Here is a 15383-nt window from a genome sequence, read left to right on the forward strand (position 1 = left end):
TGAGGTGGCCAAAGTATTGGAGTTTCAGCTTTAGCATCATTCCTTCCAAAGAACACCCAGGGCTGATCTCCTTTAGAATGTACTGGTTGGATCTCCTTGCAGTCCAAGGGACTCGCAAGAGTCTTCTCCAACACCACAGTTCAAAAGCATCAATTCTTCGGCGCTCAGCTTTCTTCACAGTCCAACTCTCACATCCATACATGACCACAGGAAAAACCATAGCCTTGACTAGATGGACCTTTGTTGGCAAAGTAATGTCTCTGCTTTTGAATATGCTGTCTAGGTTGGTCATAACTTTCCTTCGCATCTTTTAATTTCATGGCTGCAATCACCATCTGCAGTGATTTTGGAGCCCCCCAAAATAAAGTCTGACACTGTCTCCACTGTTTCCCCATCTATTTCCCATGAAGTGATGGGACCAGATGCCATGATCTTCATTGAAAAGTCTTAAGAGAATATAAATGTAGCAAGTATCATTTTAACTATGCGCTCGCTCTACTGATTGATGACAAAGCAGTAACAGTGACTGAGAGCTATAAAGCAATTTTATATCTTTGACCAAACCATTATCAGAATTGTTAGAAGTGAAATTACTATGAGATATGGTATAAAATAGCAAGACTGTGTTTTAATATCAGTAATTAGATCTTGCTCATCTACTGCAGAAATATTGTCTCCTTGAAAGCAGTATCATGGGAGGTGATATGGCACTCATTGATTTGTTCTTGTTGAACTCTCATCTACTACACATGTGCTGTGTGCTGAGCACCGTTCTGGGTCCAGTGACCAAACACAGGTATCTCTCCTGCTCATGGAGCTCACATCCTAGCAGTGGGGAAACAGAATGAACAATTAGGATAACACATGCAAATTTTGGAATTTGAAATGATTGAGAAGTAAAAGAGAACAGGGTTGGGAGGGTCCAGAATGCCATGGTGTGCGTAGGGCAGGTTGCTTGTTTACATAGAGTGGTCAGGTAGGCACAGTGAGAGGGTGACATCTGAGCGGGGTGAGGGGGTGTACGGTGGCATTAACCATAGGAAAAGAGCACACCGGGCAGAGGAGCCAGCCAGTACAGAGGCTCTGCGGCCAGTGTGGCTGGAGCTGAAGGAGCAGGGCAGGAGGAGGGGCTGAGGTCAGAGAAGAAATGGAGGTGATTGGAAGGCTGTACAGGCTGCCTTCTACTCTGTGGGAAGGGGAGCCAGGCAGTGACATTATCTAAGTTCTAAAAGGATTGCAGTGACTTCTTTTACATTGGTGGTGACACAACCATGGTCTGTTCTTACCACAGGATGATACTGTCACTCTTCAATCCTTTTTTTTTTTTCTTTTGAGAAGGGTACTATGGTTTCTTATTTTTAATAATATAATAATACTAATAGGCTATTTTTAGTGCTTTCAATAACATCAGTGACAGAGTTTCCATCCTCTAAGGGTAAATTTGGTCTGGGAAAATTTCTAAAAGACAGTTGGGATTGTTTGACGGAAAAGATTATCGAGCTTGATAATACTAATTGTCTCGAAACCTCAAGATTAAGTTAAAGAGACAGATTTGAAGGATATTGTGCATTTGGCTCTGAAAACAGATTCAGAGGGGAAATGTCAAAGTGTTTTGAGCAATGTCAACATAATTAGAATAAATGCCTTACTTATTATTAAGGAGACGAATACAAGGAAAATATGTATAAGGGTGTGTGAATTTCAATATGCTTTTAAAAATCAGTCTTATTTATTTCCTGGGTTACACATGCCACATAGAAATTAAGAACCTCTAAATGGTTTGGTGGTCAGATGTGGAAGGAAGAATTTCTGTCCCCCCACAGACAGTCTGGGATAGACCTGTTGTCTCTAGAGATCTTGACAGCAGTGCCACACCCCACCCTTCCTACCGGTTTATGCCCCAAGATTCTCGTTAATTTACAAATATTTAGTGAATTCCTTTTATTTACCAAGTAGTGAGGTAACTTAAACACTTTCTGGAACAAGGAAGTACCTGAGAGGATGGATGCTGAGATGGATGGAAGGATAGTCATTATATCAGACACTGGAAGTACAGAAATGAAAAGACAAACCCCCTGTCTGGGATTCTGGTCTAGTTCTGGGGAAGAAGCAACAGTGATAAGACTTGTGGTACAACAGGGTGAGGAGGAAGAAACCCTGACTCTGTCCAGGGGTGTCAGGGGGTCTGACATCGGCAGGATGGCTTGCAGAATGTTGGGGGAAGGCTGGAAGACAAGCAGATGTTGGAGGTTGGGGCTTGGGGTTGAAGGGTGTCAGAGTCAGACAGCGCCTTTTCAAAATCAGATTCATGCCTTCTGGCACATTTTCTGACTATCCCGGAGAACATTCGTGTCCCATTTGAAGAATAAGCTCTTCAAATAACCTTAACAATTTTTTTCTGATAAGAGAAGAAATACATACAAAATTCAGAAAATATATAAAAGCATAAAAAAGAAAACAATGATGAACTATAAATTCTTCATCTTATAAGAAATCATCATTTCTTTGATGATTTATTTGATGATTATATCATTCTTTGATGATTATATATTCTTCCAGATAATTTTGCTTATGTCTTTTTAAAATTAAAGGAAATGTATGAAATGTTTTGTAAACTGCTCTTTAAACTCATGATATATGCTGTACATCTCTCTGTGTTAATAGAGAACCCCATCACATTGTTAATGGCTTTGTAATATTCTATTTGTGTTATTCTTATATGTCTTCACTTTTTACCATTAAAAATAGTTTTGGATCATTCACAGTTATTTAAAAAGTGATCAGTTTGCAGTTTACTTATTATGCATTTCCAATTTAAGATACACCAGAAGCTAACATCCTTCTGAATTTTATAAGAGAAAATAAAGTAATGAATCCTCTGGATGATGAAATTGACAATTATTTGAAAGAATCCATGAATTGTAAGTAACTTTTAAGTATTATTTGAATTTTTTAAAGGCCAGAATTTGGGTTTATAAAGTGACTTAGTAAAAGACACTGTATTCTCATTATGTAACTGCTATGTGTGTGCATGCTCAGTCACTTAGTCATGTCCAACTCTTTATGACCCCATGGACTGTAGTCCGCCAGTCTCCCCTGTCCATGGAATTTTCCAGGCAAGAATACTGGAGTGGGTTGTCATTTCCTCCTTCAGGGGATCTTTCTGACCTAGGGATTGGTAACTGCTATACTTCTACTTTAAAAAGGTAGTTTAAAACTTTTGGAGATTTATGTAACCTCTTGCCAATCTGATGAGAGTTAATGACCCTCTCCCTAAAAAAGCAGCTGTAGCCACATATAGAATTTTGTGCAAAATGTCATGTATTCACAGACCCCAGATTGAGGCTTGACTTTAAAAAGGATGCTGTTTGCTGCCATCTGTAGCTTATGCTTAGAATGGGGAAAAGCAGAGGGAGGGCTTAGATCCCCCTGTAACTTCATCCTAAGGGGTGAAATTCTTTCTCATAATCGAGGACACCCAATTCATCTCAGGAGAGTAACAATTCAGTTAATCGAGGAAAAAGTATTCTGCAAACACCTTAACTTGTGAAAGAAGAACTTTGTTATGCATTGCTGGAGGGTGTTTAACACTTCCTTTCTTCATCCTCTCGCTCTGTTTTCTCCTGTGCAGTGCAGCTTGTGGGGGTTCCCCAATCAGGGATTGAGCCCTGGCCCTTGGCAATGAAATCGCCAAGTCCTAACCACTGGACAACCAGGGAATTCCCAACACATTTCCTTTCAATAGCAATCACTAATAGAAAAAACAAAACAAAACTACTGGTTTATAATTATCTTTTTGCCTACAAGAAGGGATAAGCTTAAAGTTGTATTATTTATTAGAATTAAAATAAAGCTACTATTGTTACTTTGGAAGCATTTTTAAATGTCCAGTCATACAAATGCCATTTCCGGAGACTTCCAGGAAGCCCAAAAGTGTTCACTGGGCCTTGAGATGGATTTGCCACACTGTGTCTCAGTCCCTGCCTGTCTCTGAACCTAAAAACGGGGACAAGAACAACAGTGTCTACTCTTGTCTTCTACTCAGAGCCATCAGATTTGAGTGGAGAATATTTTCGTGATCAATGACTCATATCAAAGTAACCACAAAAGTGGTACTTAAGTTTCCCTTTCTTTTATTTCACTGTGGAAACTTTTTTTTTTTCCACTGTGGAAACTTCTATCATTAAATTTGCTCAGAGGCAAAAATGAGTTGCAATATCTTTTAAAATGCTCATTATTCCCATAAAAAACTTATAGGTTGAAACTGATTAGATATTTCAGAATAAAACTATCACAATACTTTCTTTAAAGCTTTTGTTATTTTTAGTTAAAATAATGTTCAATATTTAAAAAGTAAACACAACACAGAATACAGCAAAAACCCAGAAATAAAGAGTTATTTTGGGAAAATCTTCCAATCCATTTTCCAGTGCATATGAACTGACAGCAGGATAAAGACATAAAAGTAAGATAAATAGATACACATAACTGGACCCTTTATTGAAGAAAATTAAATTTCACGTCCCTTTCATGAATCACAGCCTTGTCATGGGGAAGGGGCTTGCATAACTAAATCCTAAAGGAAATCAACCATGAGTATTCATTGGAAGGACTGATGCTGAAGCTCCAATAATTTGGCCGTCTGTGCTCATGTGAAGAGCTGACTCATTGGAAAAGACCCTGATACTGGGAAAGATTGAAGGCAAGAGGAGAAGGGGGCAGCAGAGGATGAGATGGTTAGATAGCATCACCGACTCCATGGACATGAATTTGAGCAAACTCTAGGAGTTAGTGAAGGACAGAGGAGCCTGGTGTATTGTAGTGCACGGGGTCACAAAGAGTCAGACATGACTTAGCGACTGAACAACAGCAACAAAATTTCATGTGCTTAACAGCAACAAAAGAAAAGAAAGTAGTAAAGCGCTGGAGAACTGGCAACTCCTGTTAAAAGCTTTCTTACTTAAGTAATGTTTGGACCTGTAAGATTCCTCTAAGATTAAGAAAAATAACAAATGACTAATAGATTAATAGTTCTTAGTTTTGTAAATTTTCTTAGAATAACTTTTAAGTTGAAGTATAACATATATGGGCTTCCCAGGTAGCGCTAAGTGTAAAGAACCTGCCTGTCAATGCAGGAGATGCAAGAGAAGCAGGTTCAGACCCTGGGCTGGGTAGATCCCCTGGAGGAGGGTGTGGCAGCTCACTCCGGTATTCTTGCCTGGAGAATCCCATGGACAGAGCAGCCTGGCAAGCTATAGTCCGTAGGGTCTCACAGAGTCAGGCACGACTGAAGTGACTTAGCATGCATGTACTTATCACAAAGAATATGAACAGTAGACAAGAATGAGAGGACAGTACCATGCACCATCGCACAGAGTACGCACCTGTTAATTGCCAGTGCCCATAAGACCCCTCATGCCCGCCCAAATGTGATTCTGACTTATTGCACCATAGAAACCACAGATAAATTTAGCCTGTTTTGGAATTTTAACAGTGAAGTTGTATCATAGGACCTCACTCTTGTGTCTGATGTCCTTTGTTCAACATTAGGTCTGTGAGTGCCATCCACACTGCTGTGTGTAGTGTTGTTTTTCGTTGATGTATGCAATTCCATTATATGAATATATCACAATTTATTTCTCTATCTTATTGTTTCCTTCTACAAAATTTTTACTTTCTCTTTGAGTGTGACTTTAGGTGAACCTCTGTCTGTTTTTTCTGTTGTTGTTGTTGGATATACATGTTCCTAGTAGGAATATTGGAGAAGGCAATGGCACCCCATTCCAGTACTCTTGCCTGGAAAATCCCATGGACGGAGGAGCCTGGTGGGCTACAGTCCATGGGGTCGCTAAGAGTCAGACACGACTGAGCGACTTCCCTTTCACTTTTCACTTTCATGCGTTGGAGAAGGAAATGGCAACCCACTCCAGTGTTCTTGCCTGGAGAGTCCCAGGGATGGGGGAGCCTGATGGGTTGCCATCTATGGGGCTGCACAGAGTCAGACACGACTGAAGCGACTTAACAGCAGCAGCAGCAGCAGCAGCAGTAGGAATATTGCTTTGTCATGCATGTCCACCTTTAAGTGATTCTGCTAAATGGTTTTCCAAAATGTCTGCACCGATTCATACTTCTCCCAGTAGTGTTCAGGAGTTTGAGCTGCTCTACAGCCTCACCAATGTTTGTATGGTTAGTCTTTTAAATGGTGAATATTTAGTGGAATCCTACTGTTGTTAAATTTGCATTTACTTAATGATTAATAAGGCCAGTATGTTTATTGTCTCTCTTTATATTCTTTTTGTGAAGTGCTTTTTAAACTCTCTTCCAGGGACTTTTTCCCTGGCAGCCCAGTGGTTAGGAACTCGGTGCTTTCACTGTTGTGGCCCAGGTTCAGTCCCTGGTCAAGGAACTAAGATCTGACAAGCTGCATAGTGGGGCCAAAAATACATACATACATACATACATACAATCTCTTCCGCATTTAGAAAATTGAATTGACTTTTTTTAAATTGATTTTTAAGATTCCAATTTAGATATTTTGGTTATGAATCCTTTATCTTCTTATAAATTGCTAGCATCTGCCACTCTATGGCTTACCTTTTCATTCTTTTAATGGACTCTTCTGATGATTAGAAATTATTCATTTTAATAAAGACAAATTTCTCATTATTTTTCTATTTTGCTTATTTTTTAACTTGCATGTCCATTTATATAATAAGTTTTAATGTATTATATATAATAAATCTTTTCTATTACAGAACTTAAACTACTACATATTTTCATTTGAGCTCTGTAGGTTTTCTATTTGGATATAATCCTTTAGAATTCTTATTAGAATTACTTAGAATATACTTAGATATAATTAGAATATACTTAGAACTGTAATGACTTTTTCTTTTTTTTAGTAAATACAATAGTTGATGTTTATACAGTTGAACAATTAAAGGTAAAAGCTTTGAAGAATGAAGGAAAAGCTGAACCTTTCTATGGAATTCTTTACGCTTACATTTCTACACTGAACATTGATGACGAAACTACAAAAGTAGTTCGAAATAGATGGTAAGCAACCAAATTACTTTTAGAAATTCATTCTTATAAGAAATAAAAAACAATGATTGGTAATACATTTTAAACTATATGAAAGTTAAAGCTATTCTTTGACATAGTAGTGGTTATGTATTTAAAAGAAATGTATAAATAAATAACACATACTAAAGTTTCCTTAACAAACTGTTTAGACCCAAAGATTCTAATACTCTTTTAAAGTAAAATGTATTTCAATGTGTTTTAGCAATCCAGAAATAGATGATACTGCCAAAACCTTTTAACTGGGATGACAAACTATTGTTTTGTAATGAATTTGAAAATTGTTTTGGTGACATCCTATAGCAATAAAAATAATAGTATTTTAGTAACTTGTTTCATGATAATGAAATGAAATGAATGATGAATGTGATTTCCAACCTCTCCTAAGTCAGTTAGTATCTACTTACATAGAAAAGTAACCTCAAGTAGATTTAATTACCTTAGCTAAAAAATGCTTGGTAAAAAAAAAAAAAATGCTTGGTAAGAAAACTCTAAAATATTATTGTGAAACTCTCCCTGTAGATTTGTGATTGAAATTTTTATTGACATATTTCTAGATTCCTATGGCACTGTAAGAAATAATAAACTGTATACTTTGTCCAGTTTCCCCCAGTGGTCAAGGATGAAAGTGAAAGTCACTCACTTGTGTCCAACTCTTTGTGACTCCATGGACTATACAGTCCATGGTATTCTCCAGGCCAGAATACTGGAGTGGGTGCCCTTCTCCAGGGGATCTTCCCAACCCAGGGGTCGAACCCAGGTCTCCCCCATTGCAAGCGGATTCTTTACCAGCTGAGCCACCAGGGAAGCCTCCTCCAGGAATGGTACATTTTGCAAATCTATAGTACCACATCACAGACAATAATGATCTTAATTAAGTTCACTGATCTTATTCAGTTTCCCCAGATTAACATGTATCGAGTGTGTGTGTGTGTGTGTGTTAAATTCCATGTAGTTTTATTGCATGTGTAAGTTTGTGTATCAACAGTCAAGAAATTGACTTATGGATTTCTAAAACATTGTGTGATTTGGTATTAAAGTTGAAAAACCTAATGTAAAGGCTGTTGTATAAGGCAGGTGCTTATTTTTTGAAAAATACTCTTTAAAAAGTTTTTGTAAGTTATCACCTCCCTTTTTTCCCCTTCATCTTTAATATTGATATCTGAGGAAAAGTGTCTAATATTTAATTTTAAAATGATCTGTGGCTTATAAGAAAGCAGTGTCTTTAGATCATTCCCTCTCCTTGAGACTTTGAATTAATCTTCCTATTCAAATTGGCTAAAGTAATGCCTGCTTCAGAAATATAGAATAGCATGTAATTTCCCTGGCTCAGACAGTATGGAATCCACCTGCAATGTGGGAGACCTGATTCAGTCTCTGGGTTGGGAAGATCCCCTGGAAAAGGGAACGGCAACCCACTCCAGTATTCTTGCCTGGAGAATCCCTATGGACAGAGGAGCCTGGTGGGCTACAGTCCATGGGGACACAGCTGAGTGACTAAGCACAGCACAGCACATCCCTTAAAGAGAGGAGTGTGTCACTAGCAGTACTGGCAGCATTTAGGGTGTGAGCCTCTCCAGCCCTGGGTGATTCTGTGAATGTGCAGAGGACCTAGTACAGGACAAGTGAGCATTCACAGAACCTAAGCTTTCCAGGTGCAAGACATGATTCCTGCCCTCAAACTCTGAGCCAGGAGATAAGCAGACCTATCTGCAGTAACACCAAATAGGATGTGACAGGGTGTAAGTCCGTGCTAAAGTGTAAATTATACGTCTGCTCAGAGAAGGGAGGGGATGGGGCTGGGGTGCAGGAGAGGGAGGCCCCAGTGGGGAGGTGACCCTGGTCAAGAACCCCAGCTTTGGGGAAGGTAGGAGGCAGAACCTTGAAAGGACTGGCTGATCGCGGTTTCAGAAGCAGGAATACTGCAAGTGAGGTTGACCACATAGAGAGCGTGTTTGTTATCCTTTTGCATTGTGCCCTGTTATTTCCTGGGTCTATTTTGTGTCCTACTCAGGGCTGAGCACTCTGTAATTACTAACTCATGTGCTGACTTAGACTAAAAGTCTAAGTAATAGTTCTGCTAAAGATCAGAGCTGTCCCTTAGGGCCTTCACATTTTATCATTGTCTTTGTTTCTTTTCAGTTCTGTCTGTGGTTACATTGTAAATGAAGCATCCAGCACTTGTACAACTTGCAACAAAGATTCTTCGGGATTTAAATCGGTTTTTCTCAGCTTTGATATGCTAATCGACCTTACTGATCACACAGGTACCCTTCATTCCTGTAGTCTCACAGGAAGTGTGGCTGAGGAGACTTTGGGATGCACGGTAAATAATAATACTTAGAAATACTTCCAAATTGAATTCTCTTCCCAAAACATATAAGTTATTTTGGTGAACATTTGATATAAATTAGTTCCTTAATAAAGAGGTCTGGGAAAAATCAATCTTGACTTAAACACACATTGTTTTAATGAATAAAGAATTACATGCTGTATATTAATATCCTAGCTAACATTAACTGTTAGGAATAACAGGAGAGGTCCTTGGTAACAGTGGAGAATATACATGACATTTTATATAGTCATATAACAGTGGGCAAAAATGAAACCTTGGAGACACTGAGCAGGGTCCTCTGTGAGGAGGGCTTGGTGGTATTTCACCTACTCAGGTGCATAAAATCAGTCTGCCCTGGAGCACAGCAGCAGAGATTAACTTAAACGCTTGGTGTTTCGTTTGATACTTTCATTGTTAGAACCGGCTCTGAAATTTTACCATTGAACTTCAGTGGTGTCCACTTTGTCAAGAGCGGCTTTCTGTGCTGGCCTCTGGCTGGCTTCAGAGATTCAGTTTAGAGCCTGTCTGGCCTCATCTCCTCCATCAAGAGAGTTGAGCTGTAATTACTATGGATAAAATTTCATCTCTAGAGCAAATTTAAGTTTTACATTATTGTCAAAATGAGTTATCTATATATTCTTTGGAAATGTTTAATTTTTTTAATCCAGGTAGATGAGTTTCTTGCAATGACGGATGAACAGAAAACAGCATTAAAGTGGCAATTTCTTTTGGAAAGAAGCAAAATTTATTTAAAAGTTAGTGCACTTTATAATAATTCTATGTAAATAATATAGTATAATATAAATAATACTATTCTATATATTCAATTAATATGAAAATCCCAGAGTATGACCTAGTAAATTAGGGAATTTAGGGTTATTTTTAATAATGTTCAATTCCCAAATGTGCAGAAGGGTTTGGCTACCATAGAAACAGTGAAAATAATCAGGTTTTTTCATATAGCATAAAGAATTACAAGGCTTCCCTGGTGACTCAGGAGTAAAGAATCTGCCTGCAATTCAGGAGACAAAGGAGATGCAAGTGCTATCCCTGGGTTGGGAAGATCCCTTGGAGGAGGGCATGGCAACCCACTCTAGTATTCTTGCCTGGAGAATCCCATGGACAGAGGAGCCTGGCAGGTTACAGTCCATGGGGTCACAAAGAGTTGGACACAACTGAAGTGACTAAGTGGACACGCACACACAAGAATTACAAATGACACAAAAGAAAAAGACCAGCAAAGAAAATATCCATTAATGTTAACATCAAGGCTAGACACTGGGCTTTAGAGTCAGAGCTGGGTGTCCCTGCCCCCATGGGCAGTGATCCTCACTTCAGTGAGTCGTATTCAACAGCATAGTTACATGCTTATGTGCTGAGGTGATAGAGACTCCATTTGAATCCCAGTTCCACCATTCTTCAGCCCATGTGACCTTGGGGAGGTTAATTCTCTAAGCCCCTAATCTGCTGTGATCCTACAAGTCTGACCAGAGCAGATTCCCGTAGCAATAGCAACATTTTAGTGTTGGAAGGGCACAGGATCTTAGTGTTAAAGATGTAAAAAAGGCAGTGAGATAAACTCCCTTTATTTTGCAAATGAGGAAAATAGGACAAGAAATGTTGCTTCTTGCCCGAAGTCACTGGTGAGATAGGGCTACCATTTATATTATTCCAGATGTTTTCTCTTCACACTCTAAAACATTTTCAAGCTCTTAAATGAGTTATACCTGTCAATATTTATTGTACTAGAACTTAACATTGAGGAAAACTTTAAATGTATTCACGAGCACACAGTCTTTTAGCGGTCAGAACTGCTATCATCTCATGTCTGGTAGCCTCTTGAAACTACAGTGCACTCTGGTGAAAGAATGCGAGTAAGAAAGGCAGACAGCAATTTCACATTATTATGAAGATAGCTTTGATCAGGGAGAACCTGAAAGAGAACACTGGGTCTGCTCCACCTCAGCTCTGAAGCAGGCTTTCCCATTTCCCAGTGGCTCCTGCCCTTGCAGCCTCAAGCATATCTGAACAGATTGCACACCCAGAGTCACCAATGGCCTTACCAGTATTTCTAGGACCTTGGTTTGAGAATACCCTATCTCTTCCACCACGAGCATGGATCGTCCCAAATACTGTACTCTATTCCCAAGTCGAATATACTCAGATCCCTGCCCGGTTGTATGGTTTCCTTCCAAACAACAGGTACCAGTTGCTGTGAGTTTCATAAATTTAAATTCATGACACTCTGCTTATATTTTCCAAACTGGATTCAAATATAACAACTGCTCTGTTTGTACCTTTCCAAGGAATATGTTAGAAAGATACTTGTCAGGGACTTCCCTGGTCGTCCAGTGGCTAGGTCTCTGTGCTCCCAAAGCAGGGGTCCTGGGTTCAATCCCTGGTCTAGGAACTGGATCCTACATGCCACAGTTTGAATGCTGTAACTAAAGATTCCACATGTTGCAACTAAGATGTGAGTCAGCCAAATAAATAAATAAATGTCTCTAAAAAAAGATATTGTCATATTTAACAAAGATTTAAAGCAGATAGTGATTATATCACAAAATGTAATAAGGATTATGAGACAAATATAATTTAAATTGTTATAAAAGTTAGAATATGTAATTAAAAAAATAAGAACTTATACTTCTCTGCAAATAAGATAAAAACAAAGGATTTCCATATAGGACATTTTGTGTATTTATCATATTTCAATAAAAAATAATGGCTACTTAAAATTATTCATTTGGAGGGATTTCAAACTGTTACTCATTTTAATGTTTTAAAACATATAGTGTCACAAAATGTAATCAAGATTATGAGACTCATACAATTTCAATTGTTATAAATGAGAACATGGAATTTAAAAATTTAATTGTCATAAGTGTGACATCATTATTCATAAACTGTGTCATGATATTGGATCTGCTCTAACAGACCATGTCATTGCTGCGTGTTCATGTCTGTCATAGCTGGTGGTCTGAACACACTTTAAGTCCTTTTTCTACTTGTTGGATTTGATATCTCAACTTTCTTACCTGAGAGAAACATCATGAAAAAATGACCTGGATTCTTAGAAAATCACTGTCAGAAACCAGATCCATAATCTTTCTCCCAACTCTACCTGAGACTGGAACTCTTTCCATTGTCTTACAACTTTAATTGAAGTTTTTGTTCACATATTAAACAAAACTCATTGCTGTTCTCTGTTTGTGGTCATTGGTTTTCAGTTTTATAAACCAGGTGATTTTTAAAACTCTCTCTTTTTTCTTCTTGCAGTTTTTTATATCGCCCAGAGCGAGGGGTGGACTGAGAGTGAGTGTGCTTTCGTGTAAGCTTGCAGATTCTATTGAGGCAAGTAGGAACTTGTCTGGACAAGGAAGTGTTCAAAACTAGATACAGTTTTAAACTCTGGAAAAGAATATGCATTTTAACCACCTTGAAAGTGGGAAATGAGTTTGAAAATTACAGATATAATTGTATCTTGTTCAAATGTGGTGAGAATGTTTCTGTAAATTGTCCTTCTGTTGCCCCCTAGAGTTGACTCCAGGTGAATCCTAAAATCTCCCTCTTATTTAAGCTCATTTCTTAGAAGCCTTTTTCTATTGGCTTGGCCCTCTCTCTTCCCAAGCTGGAAAATGGTTGCATGAATTAATAAACAAGTTTACTCTCCCACAAACACAATGATTTATTTTCTTAAACCCCTTTCCCCTCTGTCTTGTCTTCTTGGAGAAAGATCAGAACCTCCACAAATGCCTTGGCCCCGTCTCAGACCACTTGGCTGGAGTCGATGGGCGTGTATGGCACATTCTCCCTGTGCCAGGTGGGGACAGCAGACGTCCATGGGCAATGCTGTGCAGCTGCTTTACATGCTGTAGAGCTTTTCTAATCTGTTGCCTTCTCTGATGACACATCAGAGCTAGCCAAAGCTTGTGAAGGCTTGCTGACTCAGGCTTGACACCCGTGGGTCTGAATCAACTGGGAGGAGATCAGCTTCAGAAGTTTCATGAGCGGTGCTGAGTCCTGGGAACTTGCAGGTGTGGGAGACTTCTTGGCTTTGGCTGGACATGGCTCCACTCCAGCTGCCTTTGCAGCAGCCCCAGAGCACTCTACTCAGCCCACACCATCTCCAGTCACAGGTCTCTTACTTCGAGGCACAGACCCGTCACCACGGTCAGTGTTGATCCAAGGTGTGGGAGGTTTGGCCAACGTAATTTGAATCTGGTGATTTAAAGATCACCACCTACCACCTACTGCAGGAGTGATAAAAAGAAAAAGTAAGTATACGAAATTCCTTTGTAAGTCTGGTGTTCTGGTGTTGGGAGATAAACTTATCTTGTTGTAGGGTTTTCTCTGGCTTTTACCATGTGAGACCATGGGGGAGGGATATGAGTTGACCCCCAGTGTGCCCAAATTGTGGTGATAAATAAAGTAATTAAGGACGTGGTCATAGGTATGCAGATATCAAGTGTACTTGATGAAGGGCTTCTTTCCTTTCCCCTGTGGGGAGGGGGTGAGTGTGTTTATCAGGGTGACTGTGAAGGTGGACAGGGAGGGAAGGAAGGCAGGAAAGAGAGCTGTGTGGGGTGAGAATGCTTGGCCCAAACAGTGTGTCCAGAGCTGCTGTGCCAGGCCTGCTAGGGCCCTGACCTCTAGCAGCACGCCCCAGAGTGCCAACACCTGGGTCAGCATTCCCAGAGTAGGCACATACGCAGTGCCCAGGGCCCCTAACCAAGGCCTGTGAGGGCTCTGTGTGACCTCCTCACTGCTACGATGGTAACCTCTCAGTCCACTAGCATTTAACCAAGGAGACACCATGCCTTCACCAGAGGGACATCACAGTCACTTATTTCTTCTGATGAAGTAGGAATCTATAGGGCTAGCTGTCAAGCTGCACTGAATCAGAGGTGCTTCACAAGGCTTAACTTACACATTTACGGAATGAAGGCTACAAACTGTCAACATCTAAAACTGGGCTTTTTTAGCTGAATATAGGCACTTAAACAAGTAAAAGAAAGAAGCTTTCTGCCCTGTCAACACAAAGTCCACAGCCCGTCTGCCCAGAATCTGCTTTTCTGCTGCTCTCCAGAAGCTGCTGTTCCTGATCCTAGTGACTTTTACCTGCATTTTCTATATTGCTCTATAAACAGTTGGATGACTGTGATTTTTCCTAATCTTCTATGAGTGGTTCATTTAAGCACAATATTCCTTTCCTAATTCTGCTTTGGTGAGGGTTTTGTTTTGTTTTGTTTTACAATATGCTGTACATACATTTATCCACCTTTTACTCTTCTTGAGGAACCTGGAGCTGTTTTTGTCTTTTTAAAAAATATTTGTTTGGCTTCATTGGGTCTTAGTTGTGTCATGTGGGATCGGGTTCCTTACTTGTGGCATGTGGGCTTTGCTGCCCCACAACAGGTGGGATCCTAGTTCCCTGACCAGGGATCCAACCCATGTCCCCTGCATTGCAAAGCAAATTTTTAACCACCGGGGAAGTCCTTGTTTTTGCTTTTCAAATATTTTTATTATAAAGTTTTACATGTTTATTGTAGAAAAATTAGAGGAAATAATAGATAACTCCTCCCCCCAAAAGAAAGATAAAAGAAAACCCATAATCTCCATTCCCAAATTTTTTTAACTGGTAGGAAACATTCTTTTATTATGCATGTTTTTTTAAATTGTGGTAAAATATACATTACATAAAATGTATCATTCTAACCATTTTTAAGAGTATGATTTGAGTTGCAATAAGTACATTCACAATTTTGTATAAACATCACCACTCTCTATTCCAGAAGATTTTAATCATCATGAATTGAAATTCTGTACTCATTAAGATACAATAACTCCCATTTGCCCCTATGCTCGTCTCCAGCAATCTGTAATATACTCAGTCTCTATGACTCTAACTATTCTAGGTACCTGGTACACAGGGAATCTTGCAGCACTTGTCCTTTTGTGGCTA

The 15383-nt window shown here is 39.3% G+C and overlaps 1 protein-coding gene across 1 annotated transcript in view; it reads left to right on the top strand.

The window, feature by feature from the left end:
- Positions 1-13080, top strand: part of MEIOB (meiosis specific with OB domains) — a gene marked incomplete at its 5' end in the record, with an annotated part of 27095 nt that extends 14015 nt beyond the window's left edge. Inside the window, 4 exons of the mRNA XM_010830649.1 lie at positions 2820-2921; positions 6903-7056; positions 9226-9409; positions 12698-13080. Coding sequence (XP_010828951.1) covers positions 2820-2921; positions 6903-7056; positions 9226-9409; positions 12698-12814 — 557 coding nt within the window. The remainder of the gene's footprint in view (positions 1-2819; positions 2922-6902; positions 7057-9225; positions 9410-12697) is intronic.
- Between the last annotated feature and the right edge of the window lie 2303 nt (positions 13081-15383).

Source organism: Bison bison, unplaced genomic scaffold (assembly GCF_000754665.1).
Source record: "Bison bison bison isolate TAMUID 2011002044 unplaced genomic scaffold, Bison_UMD1.0 scf7180017859082, whole genome shotgun sequence".
Lineage (NCBI taxonomy): Eukaryota > Metazoa > Chordata > Mammalia > Artiodactyla > Bovidae > Bison > Bison bison.